The 14507-nt window shown below is 35.8% G+C and overlaps 1 protein-coding gene across 2 annotated transcripts; it reads right to left on the bottom strand.

The window, feature by feature from the left end:
* Positions 1–5439: 5439 nt before the first annotated feature.
* PAA1 (P-type ATP-ase 1) lies at positions 5440–14507 on the bottom strand. 2 transcript variants are annotated; one of them, XM_078306456.1, is made up of 17 exons: positions 14066–14507; positions 13340–13393; positions 12620–12773; positions 12240–12314; positions 11877–12157; positions 11230–11460; positions 10784–10882; positions 10545–10694; positions 10141–10287; positions 9951–10001; positions 9712–9863; positions 9014–9146; positions 8839–8936; positions 7321–7558; positions 6709–6912; positions 6133–6213; positions 5440–6042 (listed from the first exon to the last, which is right to left on the bottom strand). In XM_078306456.1, exons 1-17 carry the CDS (start codon positions 14456–14458, stop codon positions 5785–5787), a joined length of 2799 nt encoding a protein of 932 aa, XP_078162582.1. In that variant the 5' UTR covers positions 14459–14507; the 3' UTR covers positions 5440–5784. The 2 variants fall into 2 exon arrangements, with proteins under 2 accessions (XP_078162582.1, XP_078162583.1); XM_078306457.1 differs by having other exon boundaries at positions 14058–14473.

Genomic DNA, 14507 nt, shown 5'->3' with positions numbered 1-14507 from the left:
AAATTTTGACAAATAACCATAACGGGTGGGGTGTAATATAAGTTGATTCCAGTTGCGGGTTAAGTGGGTTGTTCAGCTTTGAAAGCTTCCAATTGGGTCGGGTTTCATCATGTGGCATATTTCATGAATTTCGAGTCACAAGGACTCCAGAGACATTTACATTTAGATGAGTCGGGTTCCATGTTTTATGGGACATTGACACATATATTGGATCTGTCGGCATGCTAACGGTATCAGGTACTAGAGTTGCTTGATGTTCCAAAATATGGGAGAGAGGTTTTGGCTGGAGCTCAAGCTAGGTTGTTATATAATTATATAGGTTTGAGTGAGTCAGATTTTCTTTTTGTTTTTAGGCCATTAAGGTTCTATTATCAACCGAGCCCCTTGCATATCAATATTTTATTAAACTCATTATTACCTATCAAAACGCTGTGAATTTGTATCCTTTGCATTAACTCAAAAGGAAATCTTTTGAGTTAATGAATCTCAACCGTCTGATCTGTTTTATGATTCGTGCGGATTAGATTCGCACTAATATTCAAGGGCCCCTAAGTTATAAGTACAAACTAGATTGGCTCCGTTTAAAATCACACGGTTGAGATTCATTAACTTAAAAGATTTCCTTTTGAGTTAATGCAAAGGATATGCATTCAAACGCTGTTGTCAATACGGAATCTAAAACTGTTCCGATGAAGTCAACAATACGCAACCTGAGAACAAAATAGCTAGTAATTTAATAATACTCTCAATGTTTATAAATGTTATATTAGAATCCTATTTAATTGATAGATTGAACTTGTGATTGGTAAATAGTAATATTGAATTACTAAGTCTTACAATCCCAATTAATTGGTATATTGAATTATTATGTTTTAAAACCCAAATTCGTACATTAATCATTAACCCCTTTCATTTAAGTCCTCAATTATGGTATAATATCTTCTGTTCTTTAATTTGTCATTCAGATTATACAAAATACACAAATTTTTTAAGAAGAAACCCACGGCACCCAACAAACTTAACTAATTTGCATTATTATGTGTTGATTTGTTTTACATGGTTATTGATATGCAATTGCGAGAGCTTGGTGAAAGATTCACATAAATTAATATCAAACTTCTTATTTGTATGCCATGCTTAGATCCGAAGAACTTTTTTTCATCATTTAACAAAGGTTGCTTCAATTTGCTCAATTTTATTCCTCTGATTTCAACCAATACGATCTATTAACCCTAGATAATAAATTGGAAAATTACCACTTAGATATAAAATATGATAGAGATTTTGAGTTAAAGAGCTTAAGTGAACTTTCTAAACAAATGGTGGAAACGAACAAGCACAATGATCATCTCTTGATTTACAAATTATTAAAATTGGCATTAATATTGTCGGTGGTGACCGCTAATGTTGGAAGGGTATTTTCGGCAATGAATTTCATGAAAAATAACTTAAGAAGTACCATGAGAGATCAATGGTTGAATGATTTGTTGGTTGCTTATATTGAGAAGGAGTTGTTTATGCGTGTCGATGATGAAAGAATTATCCAAAGATTTCAATCTATGAAGAACCGTTAAGAAATAGTATCTCCATTGACTTAATTATCTAGTATCTAGTTTTTTTGTTTTGTTTTTAATATGTAAAAGGCTAATATTTGTTGTTGTTTTTGTTATGCAAAAGAATACTATTTTGTTGGTTTTTTGTCATGTTTTAATTAGTAGTTTGATTAGTTTATTATCTAAATATTATAGAGTAAATTGTGTTATAATACTATTTTTGTTGTTTTTGTTATCATGCTTTATCTAGTACCTGATTATTTAATGGGTTTGGATCCGATTATCTATTTAAATTCGATTCAATAATTTATTGTCCTACCCTGATCAAAATCTTGCATCCGCCACTGGGGTTTGACTTTGACTATATATATTTATGTTATTGCATACATGTATTTTAGAGTCCGGCTAGTATGACATTGGTGTCATATGACACTAACTTCAAAATTGATTGAATATACTTCAAATGATTAATCCAAATCGTTCAACCGATTTACTCTATGAGTGATGCGTTTACATGCAAATTTTTTATATTTCGAGTTATTTTAGTATCAAATCAAGCAGTAAAAATGTTGAAAAATGAATATATTAAAATTAACTTAAAAACTCACTCATTTGATCGCTTGACTTGATAGTAAATAAATTTGAAAATTTATAAATTTGCATGTAAACGCACAACTAATGAAGTAGATCGGTTTGGATTCACCATTTGAAGTCGATTCGATAGATTTTGGAGTTGATGTTATATAGTCTTTGTTCACACAAAAGCGTATGGTACAAAGTTTCAGTATAGCAAGCTATATTTTTTAACCTTAAATACACTTTCAATTCAGATTGCAAGTATACAATCCTATTGCGTAGTATATTATCGGGTATCGATCATAGGGACGGTTCAATTCTTAACTGGGTTTATACCTAAATCAATTAAAGACTAGAAGTGAGAAAATGTTGGTTTTTGGTGTTTAAGTTTCTAATTAATTCAATAACGATAATTAAAAGTAAGAAAGTAAATTAACTTGGTTTAAATCAATAATAAAAGGCGTTTCCAGGATTTCAGACTCATATCAGTTCAGCCTCTCAGTCCTTGATACGAGCCGTGTAGCTTCATACACGGGTCGTGTCAGATTACATGGGCCGTGTAGCTTCCTACACGGTCCGTGTTGACTTCAAGTTAATGCACCAGATACTGTTTCTTTGTGTGGTTCCTTTGTGTAGGGTTCAACTGACCAGACCTAATGTTCCTAAACCTCAACCGTCGTATGTTGATTCATTAACTTGGTATGGAATTGCAATATTTACCCTCTTAGGGTTCTAAACCTCAACTTTCGTATATTGGTCCGAATTACCTAGTTGCTTGTTTGGTATACTGAAGGTAACCTCTTATCCGTCGATTAAGAGAAAATGTTCACCTTTCGGCTACTATTTGGTTTCACCTTTCGGATCACTAATCCTACCTCATGTACTTAGTTTGGTTGAGAGATTGTAATGGACACAGTACCTTTTAGATGTGATCATTCATCTAATAGTAAAACCAATAAAAATCAAACAATTCAATCTAAGCAATTAAAATCAAACACAATCAAGCAAATACAAATTTCAACACAAAAATCTAATAACTAAGCTGCAAAACAAAACATTCGATTACATCTTAACCCTAGAAACAAAGAAAACTACTCAAACATAATTCTAAAACATATAACAAAGATAAAGGAATAAGAATTCATTCTAAAACCCGAAGTACAAAGGAGATCCACAACCAAACTCGTGTCTTTTGCTTCTCCACTTTGCTCCAAAGCTTCAGCCGCCAATCCAAAACCCTAGGAATGCTTCTATACTCCCCAATTCCTCTCCCGTGTAAGAAATCCCGCTTATATGCTTTTCTGACCGACCTTCCTTCTTTCAACCTATGTTTCCAAAACAGTTTTGTTTCCGAATTTGTCTGACATGACCCGTGTAGACTCTTGTACGGGCTGTGTACCTATGTCTCTTCTGAGGTCGAGTCAGCGGTCGTGTCTGTGGTCGAGTCGACGTTGATATGGCCCGCACAAGGTGGTACACGGGCCGTATGAAAACTTCTCAAATTCTAGATTCTCCTCGATTTCATCTCATTCCTGCAAAATAAGAACAAACTTGCAGCAGTACCATATTCTATAGATATTTAAATGAAATACGACCGATTCAATGATTTAAACATAGGTTTTGGTACAAAATACAGATCATAATATAGATAAGTTTGTGAGATATCAGTCTTGAATGACACTCATGTTATACTAGTCATATTCATGTATTTTTAGTAAGAGAGAAAAAAAGTTTAATACAAATTAATTTTAATTTTCTTTTCTCTCTCTTTCTTTTTTAAAATTTTTAAAAACTCTAACAAATTAGTATCAGAGTTAACTTTGTCACTGTGACTGTTCTGCTGCTATTGTGGGTTTCATGTTTCCTACAGATCGATTAGACCAAGCGCTTTCGTGCACCGTGATAGTCAATGAGGAACCGCCGTTCATCAAGATTTTCTCCATTGTGGACTGCAACATCATTATTGGTGGACAGCGCAAAGACCCATTTGCAAAAGAAAAAAATCGCTTCTGTTCAACCATGTGCAGTGTTTTAAAATGCGGTTTTGTTCATACCACATATGCGGCATGCGGCCGTATATGCGGATTTGTATGCGGAAGTACATATGCGGTTTTACTATGCTTTGTTAAAGAAATATAGATAAAATAGAACTAATTTATATCTAAATACTTGTTCAGTCTAGTAGTTTGTCCTTTTTAATATATTATAAAGGTCATAGATTCTAATTTTTTCCACTGCAAAATAACTTTGAGGCTTTTTTCAAGTCCGCATAGACCGTATATGAGCTCGTATATTCAAAATCACATGAACTTTACTGCATGAAATTTTGTATGTGAAAGACCACTGCATAAGCATATGTGGTCCATGCGGCCGCATTTTAAAACACTGGCCATGTGTGAGCTATAATATTTCTACTCATTTTTAAACTAATTGAAGATGATTTTGGCACTTTGTGAAATTGGACAATTTCAATTTTTGTTGAATTGGGTTTTTTAAATTTAGTATTTTCTGTGGTGATTCGGTGGTTTGGGTAATTGGTGAATTTTTATATTATTGCATTTGCTGCTTAAGTATATTGGTAAATTATGAAATTTGTGAACGAATTGGTTTTCGAGAAATTGAATGGTTTGGTTTTCGGAAAAATACGACATTGAAAAGTATGATGAGAAGACAAGTTTTGCATTATGTCAATTGCGTATGGCAACAATTTTGTCGAGCCAAGGCGTTAAGGATGTCATTTTTTGTCAAGAAAGTTTAATTAATGGGGTGACAGATAAGAAATAGAGAGATACGAATGATATAGTGCTCTACATTATCCAATTGTATTTAAGCAATTCGATATTGCAAGAGGTTATATCGGATAAAACGGCTAAGGATTTGTGGGATAAATTGGAGAACATCTATAGGAAGAAGAAGTCCCTCACCAATTGATTACGGTTGAAATTGCACCTCAACACCCTTGCATGGTTGAAGGTATGCATCTATTTTGAATGACTTAGATATATAAGATTGATGTTAAGGTGAAGAATGAGGACCAAGACTTAGATATATAAGATTGATGTACTCACATCATAAAAGGTTTTTACAGATATATTGATTTATAATGGAGACAAGATTTCCCTTGAGGATGTTAAGAAGGTCTTTAGAGACATGTTGATGTACCCACATCATAGGTCTTTTGAGAAGTCTAAACCGAACCAATCCATTTAAACCAAAATTATTGAAAATTTCAACCGAACCAATTCATTTAAACCGAAATTTTCTGGTTCGGTTAAAAACCGAACAATCCAAACCGTTTAAACATCCCTACTAACAAGAATATGCCTGTTTGTTCTTATTTTTAAAAAAATTAAATATTTTTTTCTCCATGAAATGATGTCCAATAATAAAAATACAAAAATATTGAGCGCTACTGGCAACTTTGATGAGTACATGTCATATTTTGCTTATCCATTGGTTATCCAGCTTTTGCCACCAGTAAGATGCAGTTTTTTCAGGACAAGGTTGCACCAGCCAAAGTGTGTTTTTTTAGTGGCAGCTCTCTCCCACGCAGCTCTTCACCCTTTCCAGAATAGAGAAAAGAGGTACAGCGACAGGTCCGTGACTATTTTTTTTTTTTAATTATTTTGTTATTTTGGTCTAATCAGATGTTCCTTTATTTTGTGGTGTAAACTTTATCTCCCATAGATTCTTCACCGACATCCATGATTACATCAGGGGCTGGTTTTAACCTATTTTCTTGCTGAAGACTGTATGAGGATCCATTATGCTTTGAACCCAACTTGACTCGCAAGAAGAGAGAGTTAGCCATAACCCCAACTGAGCTGAAACCCATCAATGCACCAGCTATGGAAGGTGTCAAAATAGTACCTGTTACAGGTAGCAGTGCCCCGGCAGCAACTGGAAGACCAACCTGAATAAAAATAAATTTTTTAGTCATTCAGAGTTAACAATGGGGAGGGCGTGTGTGTGTGTGTGTGAGAGAGAGAGAGAGAGAGCATACAATGTTGTAAAGAAATGCCCACCAAAGATTTTGCTTCACAGTTTTCATAGTCTCTTTGCTCAACTCTAATGCATCTATTAGCTGACACCGGAAACAATATCAGTTTTCATAATATTAAAAGGCCACTGTTGTTTCCCCAAACAACACAGAATAGAAATCAAAGAATTAGAGTAGGTGCATCAGAAACCAATCCTTATTTCAGGTATGATTGAGCCTTATTCCCATGTCACAAAATGTATTTAGTCATCCCTCTTTTCCTAATGTTGAAACAAGTTCATGTCATTTTTACAGTTTATTTTTTCTTTTGTTGTGTAACTACACCTAATTATTTGCTGTTCTTGAACACAACCCCAAAATTTTTCTAACATTAGTGATGAAAATCCGACTTCTTTTGGTTGCAAATGACACTCAAACATCAGACAATAGATGAAAAAGATGGATTTTGTCAACAACAAAACAATTCGACTTCTTTTGGTTGTTTGCTGCCAACATGAGAAATGTTACGTGCTATTTGGATATATGTAATTGGCTTTTTTATGTCAAATACAGTCTAAAGTAAAATAACTAAAGCAGTACCTGAGATAACCTATTGCCCATAAGAACAACGGGAGAGACGTCGCTGGCAGCACCAACACCTTCACCCATAGCAATTCCAATATCTGACGAAGCTAATGCCGCAGCATCATTAATGCCATCACCTACCATAGCTACCACTTTCTTTTGTTTCTGAAGATCTGATATGAACTTCTTTTTCTCATGTGGTTTTACTCCTGCTATGACCTATCCCATACATAATTACTTTTTAGTTATGCTTTGCATCCAATCAATCAGTCAGGACAGAAAAAGGGACCGCAAAGCGAGGATGCCCTCCAGAACTGTAACTTTTTCAAGTATATAAATTCTAATATACTCTAGTTTGGCCAAGGACAAACAGAAAGCTGCTGTGGGTCACGACATTTTTTGTGGTGCTTTTGGTCATATTAATATCCTTGTAAAACAATGGGACCCCAGCTAAGCAATAAAAAGGGCAACTCCAAGAAGAAAACAAAATAATAATAAATTAATAATGACAACTTCTATAACTGAAACAGTACTGAAATCTAAGAACCGTAATCTTTACTGATAGCAGATAATTTCTTCGTAGTCTACCAGTACTATCAGCAGAAGTTACTTAAAGAAGTTTCTAACCTTATCTTTTGGGATACCAACAATTGAGGCCACGTGTTCTGCTGTACTCCTGTTGTCTCCTGATAACATGTAAGTACTGATTCCTTGCTTAGACAAGGTGTCTATCACTTGGCGTGCATCTTCCCTTGGTTTATCCTCGAAATAAATAAGCCCTGCTAATACCCCATCAACTCCTACATGCACAACAGACTGACTATTGATCTCAGCATCTGGAAACGGGTTATCCACCACACCATGCCTGCAAAGTGTTTGTTGTGATTATGCCAGCAAGATAATATAAAATTAAATCATTTAGTGATATTTTATTTTTATGATCCTATACATAAATCCATATAATATCTGTGAACCGCATGCAGTCAATCGACTACTCAAGACTTCCCTCTGACCGTTGTCAGTATCAGCATTACAAACAAATTAGGAATTGTACCTTTACATGATATTTTACTAAAATATCCCAGCTGCAATTTTGTTTCTCATTCTATTATATATTTATATGCTATCAGATATACTGTAAACTTCTTCATCACCACCATCAGTGTCAACATTATCATTAACATCACTATATTTATTATTTATTTTTTTCTGCATAGGGTTAGGGTGGCTTGGAAAGGATGTTTTAGACCAATTAGGGTATAGATGTGGCTTCTAAGTGAATCAATGACCAATAGAACCCATATAACTTTCGCACTCTCCCAGACTACAGTAAAATGAGGCATTGGTCATAGTCAGTGACAGTGTATTCTGGAAAACTGTGCTTCACATATATGTCACATCTGACCCACATTTACATGATAGACGCATCACATGGCATACCGTAAAACTTCACATACACGCCACAAGTGTATGATATGCATCCAACATGCCACATGACAAACTGTAAGGGTTTAATTTAAATTTGGGATAAATACAGCAACAGATACACTTGGAAAATGCACATCTCACCACAGAAGACCCCTATGCGAGAGGCCTTCTGTCTGGCATGTTCTATTTCATCTGGTTGTCACAATACGAAAGATATGTGGGATAAAACTTGCCCTTTAGTTCTTGTGTTCCATCAAACCGGGGCTTTACAATCTCTACCCTACAAATTTTATATATGTTTCCAGAGTTATCCTCTTCAATTGCCATCTTCCAGTTCAACCGTCATCCACAATATATACCATATATGCTTGTATAATTGCACATGAAACTAAAATTTAAAAAACTATTGTATAATTATCCTTTTGCATTGCTTATGTTTCTGATGTTTCAGAAATGTTTTCCACATATATTTTCCAAAAAGCTTTTGCCATTATGCGCAAAAATATTATGTATATGTGGACTGTGGAGTGAATCATATCTTAGGATTTTTAAAATTGCCTTAGCCTTATTATATTACCTATGATATTAGAATCTGTATCCATGCAGCATAGCTGGAATGTACATACTGATACCAACACGAGTCATCATGGTGATGGCATGGAATTATATAATTGTATTATCATAGAAACAAGTACCTAGCTGATCTAACAGTTATACCTTTGAAGCCAATCAAGTGTTCCAACTGTGATCTCCTTCTGGCCGACAATTGCAACAGCACCTGACCCAGGTTCCTCCTTATATGTTCCTTCTTTGGTCTGTGAATAAAAAAGTGTAATCACACAGATGCCAGTATGAATGTAACAGGAACAACCAATTATCAACAGAAACTCACCTTAAGATTGAGGTAATTGGAGGCACGTGCTGCTTCCAGTATCGCTTTTCCAAGTGGGTGGTTTGTATTTGATTCTACTCCAGCAGCTAAACTTAAGATTTCAGCTTCAGTCCATGTGTGACTTGATCCATCCCTGTACGAAAAATTGATGATTTATCAGAATTTATAAGATATCACAGACTTTATAAAAAAAAAAAAATTTAATTAGCTCAGTTATTATTATTGCTTGGTAAATTAACATAAACTCAAAACTCCTTGATTTTTGTCAATCGGCTCTCTCTTAAGTGATGACAGTACATATAACATATTTGGGTTGAAAAGGTCCAAAGCGGACCAAATCAGATCTGAAGTTTTGTCAAGTCAATGACCTAAATTTGAGCCCACTTGAACCAACATCAGTAGGCAATCTGACTGGCTTTGAAACAGGTCTGCTTGATCAAGACCCGAAATGGACCTGGAACTCAAAACTGGATTTGACATGTCCCAAGTCTGAACATCCCAATTGCAACCCATATCATATAGTTCTGAAATTGATTATCACAATCCATACTACAATACTTGACAAACAGTTATATTACCTAAAACTTGAGACAATCAGATAAGTTTTGTAAACTATTGAAATACATAGAACATCAGGTGAAGTTGCTGAAAGGACATTACAAACATAAAGACTTAACTTTGGAAGTTCAAGCTCTCACCGTGGAGAAGCCATGACTTTGGTCACAACAGGCTTTCCAGTCGTCAAAGTGCCAGTTTTATCAAACACGACAGTATCAACTTCTGAAAACTTCTCCAAGACATCCCCACCTCGCAAAAGCAACCCTCTTCTTGCTCCTAGAGAAGTCCCTACCTTTAAAAACAAGCATTGCAGGAAATATACTATTTTAACCGGAAGTTTTATTATAGAAAATATTATCAGGATAGTTTTGGATTATACCAGCACAGCAGTTGGAGTAGCTAGGCCAAGTGCACATGGACAAGCAACAACCTGCACAAAGTAACATCACAAAAAAAATAGGTTGAAGTTCAACTGATCATAAATTTTAGAGCAGTCTCAAATGTAATCACAATGTATAGTTCTAGTGCAAAATATATATGACATAAAAATAAATAACAAATCATCATACCAGGACACTACAGGCAAGTTGCAAAGCCAAAGGCACTGTACTAGCTTGTTGGATGGCAGCTGGTACAAGATGTGAACCAAAAAGACTCCAAAACATAAAAGTAGCAGCAGAGAGTGTCATAACTCCATACGTAAATTTTCCAGCTACCTGAGTTGATAAATTTGGGACACTCAGAATTGGCACATGAGAGTGACAAAACGTAGAACAACATGTTGAAGAAAATCAAAAGAGGAAATGTTACTAGTCAATATCTGCATCTTTAACTAAAGCCAAATTTCTAAAAGCTAGTATTATTAAGAGTAAAAGCAGTATAAATAGGTTTATGTAGTTCAATCCACAAAGAGAGTATAAAAACTAGTTACTTATGTTGACCTCCACTGATATAATCTCTGCACATAATATACCTTGTCAGCTAACCTCTGCACAGGAGCTTCCCTTGTTTGTGCTTCCTCGACCAAGCGTACTATGTCCGCCATTACAGTCTCCCCACCAGGCCTTCTTATTTCAATTGTAAGCTTACCATTCAAATTTATGCTTCCTGCAGTCACTTCAGCCTGGAGGAAAGATAAAAGGAATTTTAAGTGGTGGATTAGAATTATCCTCAAGAAATTACTCACAAGTGATGGAAAAAGAAAATTATTACCCCAGGAAGCTTTGCCACTGGCATGGCTTCTCCAGTCAAGCTCGATTCATCCACTGTACTTCGCCCAGTTTTTACAACTCCATCTGCCGGAACACAGTCCTACACAACAAAGGTGCCCCAAAAAGAAATATAATAATTTTAACATATCCAACAAATAAATGTGTTTTCTTAGAGCAAGGTTTGAGGTAGCTTGATGAGCACAAAAACAATGTGAAGCCATAAACAGATAGTTAGCTAATTGCAAGGATAACCACGGCCCATGCTAGAGGTAGGGTGTACTATGCCTAACCAGGACAATTAAAGTCAGTACGACTGACCTAATAAACAGCAATTCCCTTTTAAACTTGTTTAGGCTCAATTAAGATTATGATTAAACACTGAGCAAAACAAGGAGAAGATCAAAATTTTAAGAAAAAAGAAAATAATATATTTATAGAACCACTTACTCCTGGGAGCACAACAACAATGTCTCCAACAGAAAGGCCATTACAGGAAACCTCTATATATGATGAATTTTCAGAGGTGCTGTCAACCAAAAGTCGCGCTTTTTTAGGGAGAACGTTAAGAAGGCCAGTCATATCACTGGCAGCTTTTAGTTTTGCTCTGAGCTCCAGGTTTTTTCCTAGAAGAACAAATGCAATCAGCATTATTGGCTCTTCAAAGAATGTTTGCCATCCCTGCAAAGGAAGAAGTACAAATTATTCAATATAACAGAATCTAATGATTTAGTGATAAACAATGGTTAAAATAATGTCATAAAGCATGATAGTATGACAACTGAAAATCAATATGGTACAAGCAGTCCTCATACTGCACTGCACCAAAGCCATTAACATGGATTATATTCACAAGTCCTCAAATTAAGGCCATTATCTTACAGCATCCTTGATTCAAGACATAGAAATGTCAAAACAAAAGGAGAGAAAGGAAGACCAAATAGACATGCAACTAAAATAGTCTTGTATTGAAAACCAGCATGGTTATACTTTGATCAAATCAGTCAGTCCCATACTATGCCAAATTCCAGACTGCACATATATTTTACCTGTAAAGGTCAGAAATAAACAAAGAGACAGACACATTAAGAAAATACCAGTTTTGGAATTAAGGCTGCCACTAAACTGACAGCAAAAGAAGACAAAGCACCCAGGCCAACCAAAGTGTTCATGTTTGGTGATCCTTTTACAAGGCTCTTGATCCCATCAGATATAAGCTTTCGGCCTGGCCCAATAAATGTGAAGAGTGAGAGTGAAAGATGGAAGCCAGTCGAGTGCAACATGTGCACCCATGGAGGCAGGGTAGCCCCAAAAAAATGAGAGAGGTGCCCCAGTAAGCACACTGCACACAATGCCCAAGATAAGGCAAGTTCTCGACCTGGAAGTTAATTAAGTCAATGGCAATTAAATACGAGTAAAGGAACTTCTTTTTCAAAATATGTACTCTTTATGGATTATACCACTTTCTTTCAGAAGCTGAACTTTCTGGTCCATCTTTCTTTCGAAAACCTGATATAAGTCCTCCTTTGTAGAATCTGCAAGTTCAAATTTGCTGAGATCAATTCACACACATAAGATAGTTAAAGTCTTTATATGGTGAATGAACATAACAATTCTGTTCTTTCATAGGAGTGACAGAAAATGTTGACTTGTGAGTGGCCTAGCAAGTAAATTTTGCTCCAATCAAAATATTTTTTTGCATGTTCTTTACATGTAAATCAACGATTACTCCATAATAAAAAAACTGATACATATTGACCATACAAACAAGCACTTAAGAATCAGACTTACAAGATGTAAGGAAAAAGGAAATTCAATAAAATGCTTTGAATAGAAATACCTCGAAGGTTGGACTTAAACCCTGCTACAGTCAATTGACCAGCCAGCTTTTCCCCCAAGTGTTTCTTCCAATTGTCAGAACTCCTTGCTTCAGGCAGAGCGGATACTACTGCTGTTTCTGTAGCAAGGTTCACTGTGGCCCAGCGCACTTGTGGCTAAAGAACAAATGACAATCAGAACATTGTTAAAAGCCATTTCCAAAAAGATAAATACACTAACAGACTATCTATCACAAACAAGCAAATTTATACAAACTGCATTAAAATTACTGGCAAGTTCAGGCCTCTGATTGTTTCGTCTATTGTTTACAGGCATAAGGTGATAGCCAACAACACTTTCAAAACCAAAAGAAAACAAGGAAAGACAAAACAAGACCATACATATTGAAGAATAAATAAATTAAAAGATTATCTATCACTAACGAGCAGCTGAATAAAAACTGTAATTGAATTACTGGTCAATTTAAGCCTCTGTTTTTTCATTTAATGCTTTTACAACAGAACATGATCTATCTCCCAATGCACTCTCGAAGCTATACTATAAGCAAGGATATCCAAAAGAAAAACCTACAAACAAAAAACAGAATTCTTAGATGGCCAGTATAAAACTAAAAGCTTGGTACAGATATGTGAGAGTTTAATTGGCTTAGCTAACAGTATTAGTGGGACAGACCTTTGCTAGACTGTATACATTATTTTACATAAGATTCACTGAATAATACCTGGCTTTCCAAGATGTGCTTCACACTGGCAGCACATCCGCCACATGACATCCCCTGATGCATAATTAACTTAATTACAATCAAATGAACAAAAAAGAAAATTGGACTTAATAAATACTCAAAGGTGCCCCTTGAATCATTTTTTAACTGTTAAAATATAGCTCCAACATCAAAGCAAATTCCAAACAAACCATACTATCTATTAACAGAATGCCACTAGTAATGTTGTACCAGCAATCAGTCTTTTGTGATTTCTATGTGATTTTCAATGCACATTGGAACCAATTTTGAGACCAATTTGAAGACTTAGCCATCTGGTTTTCAAATTTAGTTAGCAGGAGCTGGTTGGATAGGAGCCAAGCCAACCCATAAATCAGTTTTTAATTAGATGGCCATTGATGTCGTATATTTCCCTGCCTAAAGATCCCATCAGCAAAGGAATTATAAAAAACGTGTCAAGAAAAAAAAAGAATGAAAGAAATAATAATCTTAAGATCAATCCAGTACCCCCACTGCCTTACACATGATACCTTAAGATGCAGTTCTATTTGATTGCTGCAAATTACAAATTAAATTGCCACGAGTAAATGTGTGATCCAAAACCATCCATTAGTCATTACAGAAAAAAAAAATTGCAATTCAGATAATACCAGTGGCATACAACGACAAATAAAAGCCATACAATTCTGGCAAAATAATAAAAATAAAATAACAGTACAGGCTTACTCCAACGTCCAGGATTATGACATCGGTATCAAGAGAAGACGCCTCTTCGACCTTTGTCCCAAGACCTTTCTCCCCCGAAAATCCATCCCCGCCATTTCCACCATCACCACCTCCGTCCCCACCACCTCCGATTCCATTTCCACCGCCCGAGGGACCGTATAAGGAGGAACTCGAGAGGCTTGCAAATCCACGAGAAAACGAAGCCAGAGAACCCGAACTCTGGTTTATCACACTTCTGGTGAATGAGGCGATGAACACCTCTCTCGAACTGACGGAGAGAGCTCTCGGGAGAGGAGGACGGAGAGAGGCGAGGATTTGGCGACGCAGAGACGATTTGAGGCTTCTGGACAAGGCAAGGAGAGGGAGAGTAGGGACCGCCATGACCGGTTCCATGGACGTTGCTGTTTTATTGGGAGTTTAGCAATTAGTAAGGACGGTAAGG

This window comes from Carex rostrata, chromosome 8, assembly GCF_964058835.1.
Source record: "Carex rostrata chromosome 8, lpCarRost1.2, whole genome shotgun sequence".
NCBI lineage: Eukaryota > Viridiplantae > Streptophyta > Magnoliopsida > Poales > Cyperaceae > Carex > Carex rostrata.
The sequence above is the reverse complement of the archived record's forward strand: the minus strand, read 5'-3'. Positions and strand labels throughout refer to the sequence as shown.

What these genes read in the sequence shown, in the direction of transcription:
- PAA1 (XM_078306456.1), bottom strand. Translation starts at nt 14,458, where the DNA reads ATGGAACCGGTCATGGCGGTCCCTACTCTCCCTCTCCTTGCCTTGTCC. An exon ending in AACTTGCCTGTAGTGTCCTG is followed by an intron (nt 10,002 to 10,140) that starts GTATGATGATTT and finishes TACTTTGTGCAG; the next exon opens with GTTGTTGCTTGTCCATGTGC. An exon ending in AAAGTCATGGCTTCTCCACG is followed by an intron (nt 9,147 to 9,711) that starts GTGAGAGCTTGA and finishes TTTTTCGTACAG; the next exon opens with GGATGGATCAAGTCACACAT.